Source organism: Rhinolophus sinicus, chromosome 16 (genome assembly GCF_057876585.1).
Source record: "Rhinolophus sinicus isolate RSI-liver-muscle chromosome 16, RSI-T2T, whole genome shotgun sequence".
In the NCBI taxonomy this organism is placed as follows: Eukaryota; Metazoa; Chordata; class Mammalia; order Chiroptera; family Rhinolophidae; genus Rhinolophus; species Rhinolophus sinicus.
Window position 1 is genome coordinate 63,937,422 of NC_142516.1, and position 15,364 is coordinate 63,952,785.

A 15,364-nucleotide genomic window follows, 5' to 3' on the forward strand; every position below is an offset into this window, starting at 1 on the left:
GTATTCTTATCCAGTCCTGTAGCTTTAAATAACACCTATGTTGTATGACTCCCAAATTTCTATCCATAGCCCTGACCTCTCTCCCAAGCTTCAGATTCTATATCCACTGTGTTTTGCTTATCTTCATTTGGCTATCTCATGGATACCTCAAACTTAACACGAACTTTCAACATCCCTCACATATTTTGCTCTGTTCTCTGTTCTCCCTATCAGCATACAGTTATACAAAAGTGGTATTTCTCTTTTGTGGAGACATCGCATGCTGCCTATCTAATATCTATTCCCTTTTCATTTCCTAATGACACAATGGCTAAATTATTCAGGGACAGAAAACCATCCAGTTTAAAAAACCACATTGCAAAGCTTCCTTGAAACTAGGTATAGCCATGTGACTGAGTTTTGGGTAGTTTTACTGGGAGGATCTAAAAGGAAGTTTCCTTAAAAATAAGACAAAACAACTGGAGGAAAATCACCTTGGCTCTTCCTGCCTCCAGGAATACGCATGTGATGGCTGGAGCTCTAGCAGCTGCCTATTGGACCATGAGGTGCCTTTGAGGTTGAAAGTCATATACTAGGATGGCAGAGCAGAAGGATGGAAGGAGCCTGGGTCTTGGGTTATTGTGGAGTCTCCATACCTGCCATGTACAGCCTACCTCTGGACCTCTTTTACTTGAGAGAGAAATAAATGTCTACCTGACTTAAGCCACTGTTAATCTGGATTTTCTACTATATACAGCTGAACCTATCCTGCCTGACATATCAGTGTATAGAACATAGTCTCATCCATTCAAGCAAGGATTAAAACATAATGTGAGGGCCACAGATAATGCCAAGGATTTGTTTTAGGACTACATTTTCAGAGCATACATCTTGGGCAATGAAAAACACTGTCAACTGGTATTCCAAAATTCAATTTCTCTTTGAAACAGTAATGGACGACTTTATTGCAATTAAGAACATCAGACTTGCTTGACTATGTGGCCCGAAGGTGCCTTTGTTTCGAGATAATGGGGTTTTTCACAACTCAGCCACACGCCTAATTTAGGACCCCATGATTCATTCATGTAAGACATTATTATTTTCTCAGCTTGGTGAAGGGGCCGTTGGTTGCCATGAAACAGTAACCTTAATATCATTAAGGAAAAGATCATTATAATTTTTGCTCTTCGTATCACAACAACTTTTTTATATATGTTTTTTCTTATACAAATGAACAAAAATTGACTTTTTAAGTAGCGGAGAAATTATTTTTCTGGAATGGCTTCTAAGTATCAATGCGTTTAGGAAAATGCATTGTAGGCAGCCTTCCCTATACATCACTTTTTAGCAAGATATTAGTGAGGATTTCTGTCTACCTACCTACCTGTGTGTTTCTATGAATATTGATCTCCAAATAGCAAAAATTAGTAGTTCTGTGTAATGCCACGGGTGAAAAGGCCTCTTCTCCTTTTAACTCATCTATTCTATCGCTTAAGTTTGTTTTCTTTTGAACTAGTCTTCTACATTTTCTTTTAGAGTAATTTTGGTAAGGAAGCCAAGTTCTATTTATTGAGAATTTTCCAGACTGATAAAATGGTATGAAGTTCTGTTTCTGCAGATGAGACATAAACTATGGGCTATTAACTTTAAGTAAAGTCGGAGATTGCTCTTCCAAGAATAGGCAGTATCACCCCATGAGGAGAGAAAGAGAGGACTGCCATGCGGGGGGAGCTGAGGCCACAGAAGACTACTTCTAGAGTAATTCGTTTGCATCTCTGGAAAGAACATACAGTCCTTGGGAGGAGTGAAGCCCACTAATCTATCAAATCTAGTAAAATCTAGTCCCATAGAGAGCAGGTGCTCAATAACTGCTAAGTGAACACATTAGTATCAGATGGCCGGTAGGATAGTTGTCCCCTTGGGAAGCAAGAACGAGGCAGTGGAGCCATCGTCTGTTCTGGGAAGCCTGCCCTCATTTCCCAAGGCACCTCCAAGATGCCTTCCATTGGACCCCCCCAGCCCTCAGGTCTGCCCATCCCACTGCTCATCTCTGCCTAGGTCCCCTACTCGAGTGTGAGTTCTATAGGAGAACGACTGTCTTTCGTCTCCCTGCACCCAGTCTAGTGCCTGCTACATACTGAGTGTTGTCGGTTACCGTCAGCACTAACTTTTTAGGGAATGAATGAATGAGTGGATCAAATTCTGATTGGCTTGGGGTGGGATAGGTGGTTGGGTGTGGCCCAGGGAGCTGCTCCAGTTTAGGTTCTAGGGCACCTGGACACGAGGGAGGGAGGGAAAGGGCTCGAAGGGCATGAACAAATTTTGTAAAAATGTCATGATTTTGTTCAGTGTTCAAGAGTAAGTATATTGTTTTATTACAATAAACTTTGTACGGGACAGTGTTCAAGTAGGGGTTTGTGTTTTATTCAGTAGCTCATTGTTTACTCTGTGATGCCCTTACTCTAGTCTGTGGTTCAAAGCTTTCCCAAGATCTGGTCTCCATCAAGCCTTTCTTCCCACTCCCTATACCGTAGCCAATTTGAATGGTCCAGTTCTTTATGCCACCTTTACAGCAAACCTCAGTGGAGCCCAGAGGGCAGGCCCTGGCTGTGCCACAGTCCTGAGCTTAGATCCTACATCCCAACTTACTACCCATGTGTCCCAGAGCAAACTACTTTGCTTCTCTGAGTCTTAGTTTCATCTTAGTAAAATACTTCTTTGAGCTTTGGTTTTCTTATCTTCAATAAAAGCTACCTTGTGGGATCATTGTAAGGATTAAATGACATAAAAAATATGAAGCCCATAGCATTGCACTTAGCGGGGGTGGGGGGAGACACCCAGTAAAGGCTTTTCGTCCCTCTCGCAGCCTGGTAGGTTGGAACTTACCACTTCTTCTTCCTCAACCTCATATTTACTGTCATATTTACGTTGGGGCCCAGTTCAAACATCACTTTCTCCAGAAAATCTTCCCCTGGTTGAAGGTAACCTTTCCTCCTCCTATAGTCTGTCATCTTTTTCTGGATACTTTTGCCACTTTCTTCCTGGTGGCTCAGTGACTGCTGTGTTTTATTTCCCTCTGATCTATAAGTTCCATGGGGGGGGGGAGATTGCCCACCTTTTAGCCTAGTGTTCCCCCAAAGTGCCTAGCAGAGGAAGTCACATATAGTAGGTGCTAAAATAATGAGCTGAATTTGTGCAGGACAATTTTATATATTTAGGAAATCATTAATTTCTCTTAGGATGAGGGTGGCATATATAATGCATCTTTCCATTTTTCCACTTTGGGGGCGGGGGGGAATAGGCCTTGTGGCAAGTGGCTGACATCACATGACCTTCAGAGAATTCCCTGTAAATAGTTACAAATAATGACTAGTGACAATTACAATAAAGCTCGGCTCAAGGCCTAGTCACACATATCTAAAAATGTGAAAAAAAAGCTTAAATGGAGGGGAGTACTTCCTTAAGGCTAGCTAGTCCACTATTGCCCCAAATATCTTCATCTCATTATACTTCCTTAAACTGTACAAATGGAAGTGACATAGATCACAGTTATTATTACTATTTTCAATGGGAGGGAGAGGCACTTGAGAGTCTAAAGAAGTCACACGTGGCTGCTGCCAGGTCTGAGATTACTGAGCTGGTTTTGAGTCTTTTAGTTGGAAGCCCAGAATTAGGTTTAAACCAGGCCTGGCTTGTCGTGGAGGCAGCTGTCAGGGTGTGATTTGACGTCGACAGATGGAGACCTCCTGTTCCAAAATATCCTTTCTATGAGTATCTGAGAGGGATTGCTATATGTTTAGAAGGTTAATCTTTCAGAGGTTCCTATTCCAGGTGAAAGATAACACCTTAATCAGCATTTACAAAACAGTTCCACAAGAGGCTCCCTGGAAGAATGGGTTCTCTGATCAAAGAAGTCGGGGAAATATTGCAAAGTCCATCCCTCTTTACAATTTACTATATGCCGCAGCACACAGCAACATATGGAAAGCTCCAGCACATCACATGGTAAAGAAACCTATTTAACATAACTTAGAAGCTCTCCCGCTTATTTAACTATGAACTCAATCTCGCTTTCTTTTTTTTCTGGGTGGTTACAAAATTCCTAGTGACATCATATGAAACTAGGATTTCATAGAACACACTTTAAAAATGCTGCCTTAGTTACTATTAGTTATCACTGTCATGGGGATGGATGTTAGCTAAGAATAGAGCACAAAGGGATATACATGAAGGGTTAGGAAAGTCAAGGGAAGGAAAATAAATGTTTAAGGTCACCAGGGAGGGCCCCCAAACACAATTTCACAGTCTTGCTAAGGGCCAGCCATGGTTCTTATTGCAGGTATTCTTTTGACTTTGTTTTCCTGCCTAGAAAGCCCAGCCATTATCAAGTATAATGATCAAATTGGAAGTAGCATTTTTACATCTTCATGTGACCTTGAATTGTCTAGTGTAGGGAGGAAGAGAAAGGGAGCACTTGGATGGCAACACTTGCTCAAATGGATGCGAAAAGAAGAAAGAAAGAAACAGGGTAAGGGAGAAATGGGGCAACTGAGGCCACAGGGAGGCAGAAGCTGCCTTGTCAATGGGAAGCTAAGGGTGGAAGAAAAAGGACAGGACGAATAAAGAAAGTGAAGGGTGTGACAGGTTGGGTAGAAGCTAACAAACCCATCTGCCACCTGAGTCACGAAACCGAGGCTAGGGCTAGGGAGATAACAAGAGGAGCGATTAAATTACAACATCAGTGAGTCCCAAGCTTTGGTTTCACCAGTAAAATCAAGTGGTTTGAAGATGTGGAATAAAAACAAACGGCAGGGACAGAGGCACCCATTAAGGTATGGGTTACTCTTTCTAGCCTCTCAGTGGTAGGACACATATCCACAGGTAGCTTTTTGCCCTTGGGGCTCTCACTGCATTTTCCCCAAGTTGTCGGGAGGGCCCCCGGGCTACAATAGGGCCAAGTGTGATATGCTAATCCTGGAGCCTGCTGCTTTAGGAGACACCACAGTGGTTAACTGAAAGCACAGGGATAGCAGCAGAGAAGGCCCAGGTGTTGTGCACAAGTCAGGGTGGCCATGGGTTGAGAAGGGGCTTCCTCTTACCAAGGGCTGTCAGATGTGCTGCCTGTTGCATGCAAAACCGCTAGGAGAACTTTGGCAGGCTAAGGCAACTCAGAAATACTAAATACTAGGAGCTGAAAACACGATGTGCAACACATGTGGGAGGATAAAACTAGCAGATTTACCTTCTAGGGTACCGTTTGATTTCTTTCCAATATCAGTGTAAACGTCATGGAAATACCCCAAATGTTTTCATCATTTACAAATATTACGTATTATTCAAAAGGTGGAGGATTGTGTGGGGGTGAGATGGGGGTTAGGGCAATCGGACGACTCCCTTTATAAGAATGCAAAAATTTCAAATTCTGTTCCAGGGTGAACTTATTTCACAAAAGTGATTCTGACTGGGGCAAGGTTTTGCTCTGGGATAATGCCTGGAATTCATTAGTCAATACATTTCAAACTAAATCTCTGCCAGACTTCATTTACTCAGGGGAAATGGTTAAAATCATATGCCCAATCTCACAGAGCGTGAACTCTAATATATACAATTCTGCTGGCTGGAATGGTGACCCTGACCTCTCAGAGTAACACTCTCAGACGAGTTAACAGGGATTGTGGGAGCTGAGGACATGAGCCTACAGCCCTCTGTAGCAGAAACAGGTCTCTAGCTGGCTTGGGGTCTAGAAGTTACTTCAGATCGCTCATTCCTTTGCATCAGTCGGAACATTGCGAGAACATACTCCACCCTCCCCCACCTCTGCAATTAAGGGCATATTATAAGACGAGTATTGGTTGGATGTGTTTCTATATGTTGTTGTGAACATGTGGAGAAAACAGTGCTGACACAGTGGGTGTGTGCTTGTGTTCACATTTCTGACACCATTTCTCTGAGTGTGTTACACAATTGGGATGGTTTGGATCGTTTGTATGGAATAACATGATTACCCATGGTATTGCACGTCTCCAATTCCAAATAAACACGATGGCAAAAACTAGACGAAAACACAGAAAGAATAACAAATCACACAATGTCACTGAAGTCATGCAAAGAGGAAAAAAAAAAAAAACAGATTTAAAAAAAATGGGCAAGCAACAGACACCATAAATGAAAAAAAAGCCAATGCATACAATTCTAAAATCATTCTTACCTTCTTCAGTCATTGTGTCATAATATTTTAGTTTTCCATATGATCCAAGTTCTACAACATCACAGTAAAAGACACAAAGATAAGGAACGAGCTGTAATGCAAGAACTTTGTTTTTACACATTCTTAATTAATCAGATTCAGAGTTATACTGTCAAATTCCGCAATCGTAACTATATAGAGATGTGCAAACACGGGCCATGTGGCAGACAGCTTTCACGGCCCATTTTGAGAAATCACTTAAAATATATTAATTCCACTGGGGGTAGGATGTGCCCTGCATTACAGAATAGGACACAGTGATTTTTAACATCTGATGACACAGAATACTTGGCAAAGATAACTTCACACCAGGTCTAGCCTGGCCCTGTCAGTTTTGTAGAGGTGACACTCCAAGAGAAAAGGATGAGTGAGGACCAAGCCCGGGCCCACTGAGGCTTGTAGACACTGGATTCCTTGCCATGGAACAGCAGTCCCAGAAGTTCATTTCACAGCTCATCTGCAATAGAACCACTTCCTAGAGATTAAGGAAGGCTACATAGGAAAACCCAAATTGAGAAACCAGCTTCTCAACTGCCCTTTAAATTTCTAGCTTGCATTTTAGACAGAAAACACTGAATACTATGGGTGGAGCATAGTGGGAAGAGTTGTGATAGGTGCAGAGTGCTCCGGGAGGAAAAAGGAGGCATATATCCAGGGAAGACTCCCTGGCTGAAACAGGTGACAAAGCAGCCACACTCCCAGATCAAGGTATCATCTACTGCTTGTAGACTGCAGGAGGCAGGCGGTGGCCGAAGGACTCAGCTGTAATGGAAACCACTGGCAGAAATCAAGCTGTTCTGAGTCAGCTGGTGGGAGTGGCAGTTTGGGTGGGGGGAGAGAGGAGGTGGGAACACACCATTTCTGTGTTTTTATTTTTTACTTCAATTCTAAAATACAAACTTTATTCTTGTTCATCCGAAAATTCCAGATTGTTTCAAGCAACACTGGGAGCAGGTTAAAAAAAATGTTTTTTCTTATCGAAACAATAATCTCCCAGTAAACTTCAAGAAATTAATTAGACTCAAGAGATATTCCTGTGATTTCGCAGAATGCTTCCATGGCTCATTCACTTGAGGGGCCATGGAAAATCTACATCAACTAATAATTGATGGGTTTTGTGTGCAAGAGGAGGGATCTAGCTAAAAACACAATAATAAATATTCTTCTATTTTATATCTATATTATACATACTCCATATATTCCTTTTTCATGTGCCTAAAATTTTACCTATTTTTTATTTTATTTTAAGATTTTATTGGGGGAAGGGGAACAGGACTTTATTGGGGAACAGTGTGTACTTCAGGCCTTTTTTCCAAGTCAAGTTGTTGTCCTTTCAGTCTTAGTTGTGGATGGCGCAGCTCAGCTCCAGGTCCAGTTGCCGTTTTCTAGTTGCAGGGGGCACAGCCCACCATCCCTTGCAGGAGTCGAACCGGTAACCTTGTGGTTGAGAGGACGCGCTCCAACCAACTAAGCCATCTGGGAGCTCAGTGGCAGCTCAGCTCAAGGTGCCATGTTCAATTTTAGTTGTACGGGGTGCTGCCCACCATCCCCTGCGGGAGTCAAGGAATAGAACTGGCAACCTTGTGGTTGAGAGCCTGTGCTCCAACCAACTCAGCCATCCAGGAGGCAGCTCAGCTCAAGGTGCCGTGATCAATCTTAGTTGCAGCGGGGGGAGCCCACCATCCCTTGTGGGACTCCAGGAGTTGAACCGGCAACCTTGTGGTTGAGAGCCCACTGGCCCATGTGGGAATTGAACCGGCAGCCTTCGGAGTTAGGAGCATGGAGCTCTAACCGCCTGAACCACTGGGCCGGCCCCTACCTAAAGTTATTTTGACACACCAGTACAAAATTATACCTTGGGAAGAAAAATCACCTCATCTTTATGTTTCTACAAAAACCTGCCTAGTCTGGATTTTGTTAGATGCATGACAAAGGATGCAAGTGCTTCAATATAGGAAATTGAATTTTGTGTAAATAACAAGAACGCTTTTTAAAATGACTTCTGAGGATTGCCTTCAGGGGAATATAATTTTTTCTGGTATTTTAAGAACAGTAGTCTATTGTATATATGATATCGCACAAGTTGGTAATTCTTAAATGATCTAAACACCTTCATAAATATTCAATGTGTTTATGGTAGTTCTATACATCATATAAGGCATTTGTGTGTGTGTGTGTGTGTGTGTGTGTGTGTGTGTGTGTAGACTTGCAGTAACTTGATGAATTATATCAGCCAACTAATTTTTTTGTAACCTCTACTCTTTCCCTGAGGTAAAGCAGTAGAATAAGTAGCTGGCATTCTCTTTTATTTACTCAGGAAACAGAGCGTGGGTGGCTCTGTTTTTGCAAAGTTGGGTGTAAAGCATATTCGACACAGTAAAAATGCACCACTGCATTTTTATGAATCTTTTTAGATGCAACCTCTCTGTATGCATATACCTGCTTTCCTGTATTAATCCCAAACTGCCAAACATTTACTTGGGGCAGATGTGATTATTCTTCACCTTGTCTCTTGTGGAACCAGGTATAAATAAATAGAATCATATTCTTTAATTATTTTAGTTTTATGTAGTCAAAATTGGAACTGTTCATATCTGGCAAAGCTCACACATTCTTATGCTGTGAAAATGTCTAGATTGTTTCATAGTTGCTTCCTTGGCTGGTGAATGGGACATGGGGACAAGAACTGGACAGAACATACCAAAAATGAGGCTAAAGATGGTGGAAGAGAAGGAATAAGAATAAAAAGCTGAATAACGATAGGTGAGGTAGGAACGTGAAATACAGTGAGGAAGGAGAGCAAGAGAACAGTATGTGTCCAGTGAAGAGAACTGTGTTTGTTGCTTACTAAAGAGAAGGCAGAGAAGAACGTGAAGGAAAGCAGCCCGCTGGAACGCGGTCTTTACCACTGACTGCAGTGGGTGGTGAGGCAGTAAACTCCGCTCTCCAGTGCTTTCAGGCGGTCAAGGGCAGCAGCTCCAAGAGCTGGGGCTTTCTTCCTAAACCAGGACTTCAAGGGGGTACAGGAAGAGGGGTGTGACATGCGAGTAGGATGAACACAACATGCACACGTAAGTCAGAGCACATCACCTGGCTGGTGTCCTACAGCCCATGGACGCTAAGGGACAGTGGCCTCAGCCACTGTGGCCTGAGACGCATAAGTGGAAATTCACCTCCACGGAGCCATGGCCTTGCCACACACTCCCCATGGAGAGCACCCAATACACCTTTAGCATCATTGCATTAGGATTCACACTGGTCCTAAACGAAGCTGAGTTTCTTTGGGATACGAGGGAGGAAGTGAGGGAGTTCAAGAAAGTGGTACTGAATACTTTCTAGTCACGTCCATTATGTCAACTGAGCCAGGATCAGAAGAGGGGTGAGTCACCAGTGAAAATCATCCTGGGTACCCCTGGTGCCTCTTCTCCGTAACATTTCTCTAAGAAGCCCACACAGCCTAAGACAAAAATTCCAGAACCCAGTGGTTTGAGATGAGCCTGCAGGCTGATTGTGAATGCTGCCTATCATGGCGACCACACTTGCTTCCATGTCATTTGGACAGCTGGGGTTACAGGCATCCAAACTGCCGGATCTCTAGGAGGGGTGGAACCTTTTGTCATTCCTCAGTCCACTTCCTTCCAGGTCTGGTCAGCAACATCATGACCTGGCTTTAAGGTACCTCTGAGTTCTTGTCCATACTTCATGATTGACAAATCAAGGGGAGGGGCTTGTCTTCAGGCTCAAAGAATCTGTGAGTAAGAACTAGTGTTTGTTTTGGGCTCCTAATTTTCCTTTCTGAAGAAGGGCATGGACACAGATTTCTCCTTCCAACATTTCTCAGCTCCACCTCAGCTTTGAGGCCTGTTGCATTATCAACCTTTTTTTCTGCAAATCTCCCCACACAGGAGCAGCAGAAAAATGACTTGTCACATTTCAGGCCTTAAAATTCTGACATATATAGAACAGAAAGTTAACAGAAACATCTAAGCTGAGTTCATTTTACCAGAATGAAAAGTAGAGGTAGCGATATACTGTGTTTCCCCGAAAATAAGACCTAATCAGACAATCAGCTCTAATGTGTCTTTTGGAGCAAAAATTAATATAAGACCCGGTATTATATTATATTCTATTAATTATATTATATTATATTATATTATACCCAGTCTTATATTATAGTAAAATAAAACCAGGTCTTATATTAATTTTTGCTCCAAAAGATGCATTAGAACTGATTGTCTGGCTAGGTCTTATTTTTGGGGAAACACGGTAAATGAGAATAAAGCATTTATTACTTAAGTGACTAATGAAAAAATATGATTAACTTGTTTGATATTTTTAAATCAAAGAGCTGCTTTATTTTTGGTATTGGTTTGAACTGCACATGGATATCTAAAAATGAAGGCTTTCTCAATACAGAGAATAGTTTCTTGGTAAAGTTGTCTAAAACCTGTCAAAGAGTTGTGTACAGATGCTGGATTACATCACACCCAAGGAAGGATTACTTTCAGTAGTAAATGGAAGTGAAAAACATGGGCTATGACATAAAAAAAATAAATAAATTGTAGTTTGTGGCAACATGGACAGATCTAGAGGGTATTATGCTAAGTGAAATAAATCAGATTGAGAAAGACAAACATCATATGATCTCACTTATCTGTGGAATCTAAAGAAGAAAACAAACAAACATACAAAACAGAAACAGACTCATAGATACAGAGAATAAAGTGATGCCTGCCAGAGGGGAAGGGTGTTGCGGGTAAAAAACGTGAAAGGATTAAGAAATACAAATTGGTAGTTACAAAATCATCATGGGGTTGTAAAGTACGGCATAGGAAATATAGTCAATAACGTTGCAACAACTCTGTATAGTGCCAGGTGGGTATTAGACTATTTGGGGAGATCACTGCATAAATTATATAAATGTCTAACCACTGGCTGTACATCTGAAACTAATATAAAATAATACTGAATGTCAACTGTAGCTGAAAAAAAATTTAACCCCCCCCCCCCAGAAAACAAAAATACATGGGCTTGGAAGCTAAGGTGTAGGCTTGAACCCAAAATCTGCATCTTATTAGCTGTGTGACTTTGAGCAAATTGTTTCACCTTTCTGAGACTCCATGTCCTCAGCTATAAGGGGGCATGATTGTCTCTCCCGCAGAAAGTTGTGGTGAGGAGTTGATGAGAAAATGACACCCACTAAACAATCAATAATGGGCAGCTTCATTATTGCAAGCACCACCAAGAAGAGTGAAGGAGAATCCATGGCACATGGAGCAGATCGTTTAGAGAACATGGTATTTTACACAGGTTTGTTAAAACAAATTCAACACTACTTATAGAGGTTTTAAGTAGATATTTGCTGTTCAGCAACAAAAGATATCTTGCCATGGTGGGGACAGCATTTAAAAGAAATTTCTTCATCAGTCCTGCTCTTCTACTCTCAGATCTATGGGGAAAGTCAAAACATAGACTACCACCCTGGGAGCAGGATGTGAAAAGTGGACCCTTTATTCATCTGACCACCAGTGTTCCAACTTGGGACCCAGGTACCTTCCCTGGTACAAGCGTGTCTCTCCATCTCTGTTGTCCACATGTTATAGGCACAGACCCTACTCTTCTCTAGAACCCTCCCAACAAAACCTCGAACAGTGCTTTCCTCATATTATGTGCTCTGCCCATATTTCTTTAAAAAGTATACAAATGCATAAGCTCCCGCATGTGAGGTTAGGTCATTTTGGTTTGTTGGACTTGCTGAAGTCCGGAAGACAGACAGATGCCTGTGGCTTCTTGAGACCATAACCTTACTATCAAGGTTCAGAGTGCTCCCCAGTGAGACAGACAGGACAACCATTCAGTCTGGCTCTACTACTTAGGAGCTGGGTGATCCGCTCTGAGCCTCAGTTCTTCCTTTTGTCAAATGGGGACAAAGGCACTACACACCTCTTCTTACGAGGGTTTATGAAGGATCAGATGAGGGCACGTCTATAAAGCACTGGGGTGGCACAGACATCCTTCATAATGGGTACCCCTCTTTATTGTTCCACAGGTCCAACATGAATATCTAACTCCTATCCAAACTCTGATGACAGGTACCAATGCCAATGTTTATTCTTGACATTTGCAAGTCAACAAAACCTTCTAGACTTCTTCCCTTAAACAAAAGGAAAACTGTCAAAAGAAAGGCTGCCTGACTAACTTCCTGAACCATGTTTTGCAGTACTAACATTTTAGCCTGAAGGTGGGTTTTTTTTTTTAAATGTGTGATTTAATTTTTATTATTGGGTAAAAACATTTGTTTTCATATTTTGTAGATGGGAAGTATGAGAGTTGAATACTGGTAATTTCACATCCCAATCCCTACCAATATGGCATTTATATTTGTAGATCTATATTAATATATACTTTTTAAGTTTCTTGCTGGGTATCTGGATAAATCATTTTTCTCTTGTCTTTTCATATGAAAATTTTTCATCAAAATAAACATGAATTATGAGTTAGATATTTTCTAATGCAGCCCAATTTTAAGCTTTTTGCTTGATTTCATATAAAAAAATTCATGGGCTACCAAAATTCATTGCTTTCCATTCATTAAAAGGCTTTCCGTCGTCATGCTTTTATATGAAATGTTCATGCCGAGGCAAGTAATTTTTTTAACTTAAAAAAATATCTTTAAGAGACTGAAGGTAAATGAGGGAACAACCATAAATCCGCACTTCTTACTCAAGGCAGAAGGAAAGGAATATATTAACCTTCAAATTCAAAATCTCACTCAAAAAAAGCTTTTGAAGTACTGACTCATTGTAGACGCTCTGCTTACCATCCTGCGGGGGATAGATGTGAGTTGTGTTCAACTTCCCTAAGCGGCTCCCAAATACTTATGCGTTTGCCAGGGACAACGTGTGCTAGCACATATATGTCACACACAAGGTGTTACCAGACATGATTTTGCCCTATGGAGTTCTTTTCACATCCAATTCTTCCAAATCTATGCTAATGAGTACTTCTTGTTCTTCTATGAGATTAAAATCTCCTGCTTTTGGAAGCAAGGCAAGAACTTTGCAAAGGAAAAAAATAAACTTTGTGGGTAATCCTCCATTAGCTATTGTGTTTCAAGTAGGATTTGTGAAAACATACACACACACACACACACACACACACACACACACACACACGGCTACCTCTTAGAAATTTATCACCTGGTTTTCATGCGCTCTGAATCTAGCTCCTCCATGAAATACTCATTCCTCCTTTTCAAGCTTTCTGTAAACTCAGACATATTGGTTGGTTATTGCTGCTATTTTTGTCTCCCTGACTCCCCACATTATCTCCTTGTTTATACCTATCTGCTGATATCATTCTGAGGCCCCCGCCCTCAGGAAATATTGATGCTACATCGGTGGTCAAATCAGGAGTCAGAAAGATCCTCGGCGTCTGGCTCAGTGCCTGGAACATAGGAGGCATTCTGACAGAGCACCAATGACACACAGGGGCGAGGTATGTGGGTGAGCGAAGTGGGCTTGGGACAATCATAGAGTAGTGGTAATTATAGAAAACTGTCCAGTGCTGCCTAAACAGGGGCAGCAGTCACTTAGTTTAGCTCCATGAGGGAAAGCGGCAGACACAGTGTTGACAGATCTGATTATTCAAGGGAAGCCAGATATTTGGACTTTTATGTGAAAACTCCTGATTTTTAAATGTTGGCAACTAATTTCAAATTGAAAAAAAAAATTGGGTCATATTTGGCTCATCAATTGGTAATCTTTGGTTTAAAATCAGGCTGCTTAGTCCAATTTTCTTATGAATATTAGATGAATGAATGAATGAGCAAATGAGATCAGGTAGGTTGTTGGAACTGTGAGAGGTCCTCGTTAGGTAACACGTCTCCAGAAGGTCAAAGACTCGGCTCACTTTCTTGTCTCCTTACATGTCTCATCTGGTGTAGGTACCACAGTGCTCGTCTCTAGCTTCAGAAAGGACTGAGTGTCATCACCTCAGGCTCCTCTGGGACCACGAAGGTGGAGCCCATGTCAGGCTGATGGCATTGCTATGATCTCAAGACTAATTAATTCCGTCCTTTATGCATGCTCTTGTCCAGCCAGATCTGCCATCACAGAGGCCAACAGAACGGTTTTGTTTGTTTGCTTTAAATCTTATTTTGGGGAGGAATGGAAGTGGTCCATTAGGTAAAACTGTTCCCAGTTATCTTGTAGGGAAATATCTGGATTATGAAAATACAGTGGAAGCTTCTGTAAAGAAGGTTAGGATCACAGCGGGAGCTGCCATATAATTATATGGGAATTATCATCCTCGAACAGTGAACAATAATGTGTGGTCATTACTGTGGATCATCCAGATGGTTCATAATGAAATGCCCAAGTGAGTCCCCAGATACTGTGACTTCTTATAAACGTGTCACCTAATTTGCAGCCTTGCTCCTCTGTGGTGTTGCCTAGCAATACCGATGGTTACTGATTTCTGTCCTGTGAGGAGCTGACTCAGGCCATATTTCACTGTAATTTACATGCTCTGGATGATCAAGCAGGAAAAATGGGACGTGGATGTGCTGTTCTGCTGCTTTCCTTTTGAGGTGGGTTGTGGTAGGAGGTGGGGGAGAGTACAGGGTAGAGCAAGCAGGTTTCTGGAAAGGATTTTTAAAGAAAAACAATGAGCAACCCAGGCAAGAGAATCACCCAAAACAGTGAGGTTAGAAAAAGGTTTCCTGGGCTTTTACATGTGTCATTTTAATTGTGTAACTAAAAACCTCAGTAACAATCTTAAGATGATTTTAAACACTGATATTTCAAAAATGCTTTTCTTTTCCCCATAGGATCAGAGAAAAACAGTGACGATATGGCAGGACATCTCCATCATCTGTAGTTTGGAGTCTTATACTTCACAAAAGGACCTTAACTTCACAACTGGGACTGCCACTTACTAGTCATGAGACCTTGAGCATGTCACCTAACCTCTCTTATACACAGTTCCCATACTTCTGTTAAATGGGAACAGTAACAGATGTCTTGTAGGGTTATGGTGAGAATTATAGGTACTTAACACCTAATTGGTACATAAAATGCATTAAATTACTAGGAATTATTTAATGCATTTTATAGGAATTATTAATGGCTTTTATAG

At 41.5% G+C, this 15,364-nt stretch overlaps 1 protein-coding gene across 6 annotated transcripts in view; it reads right to left on the bottom strand.

Annotated features, from left to right (window-relative positions):
- The window catches only part of SLC24A2 (solute carrier family 24 member 2), a 243,562-nt gene that overhangs the window by 58,038 nt on the left and 170,160 nt on the right, over window positions 1–15,364 (bottom strand). For 3 of the 6 annotated variants that reach the window (XM_019750363.3, XM_019750364.3, XM_019750362.3), the window contains one exon: window positions 6,188–6,238. The exons of the other annotated variants lie outside the window; for them this stretch is intronic. In XM_019750363.3, the coding sequence (XP_019605922.1) occupies window positions 6,188–6,238 (51 nt within the window). The remainder of the gene's footprint in view (window positions 1–6,187; window positions 6,239–15,364) is intronic. 6 annotated transcript variants of the gene reach the window in all.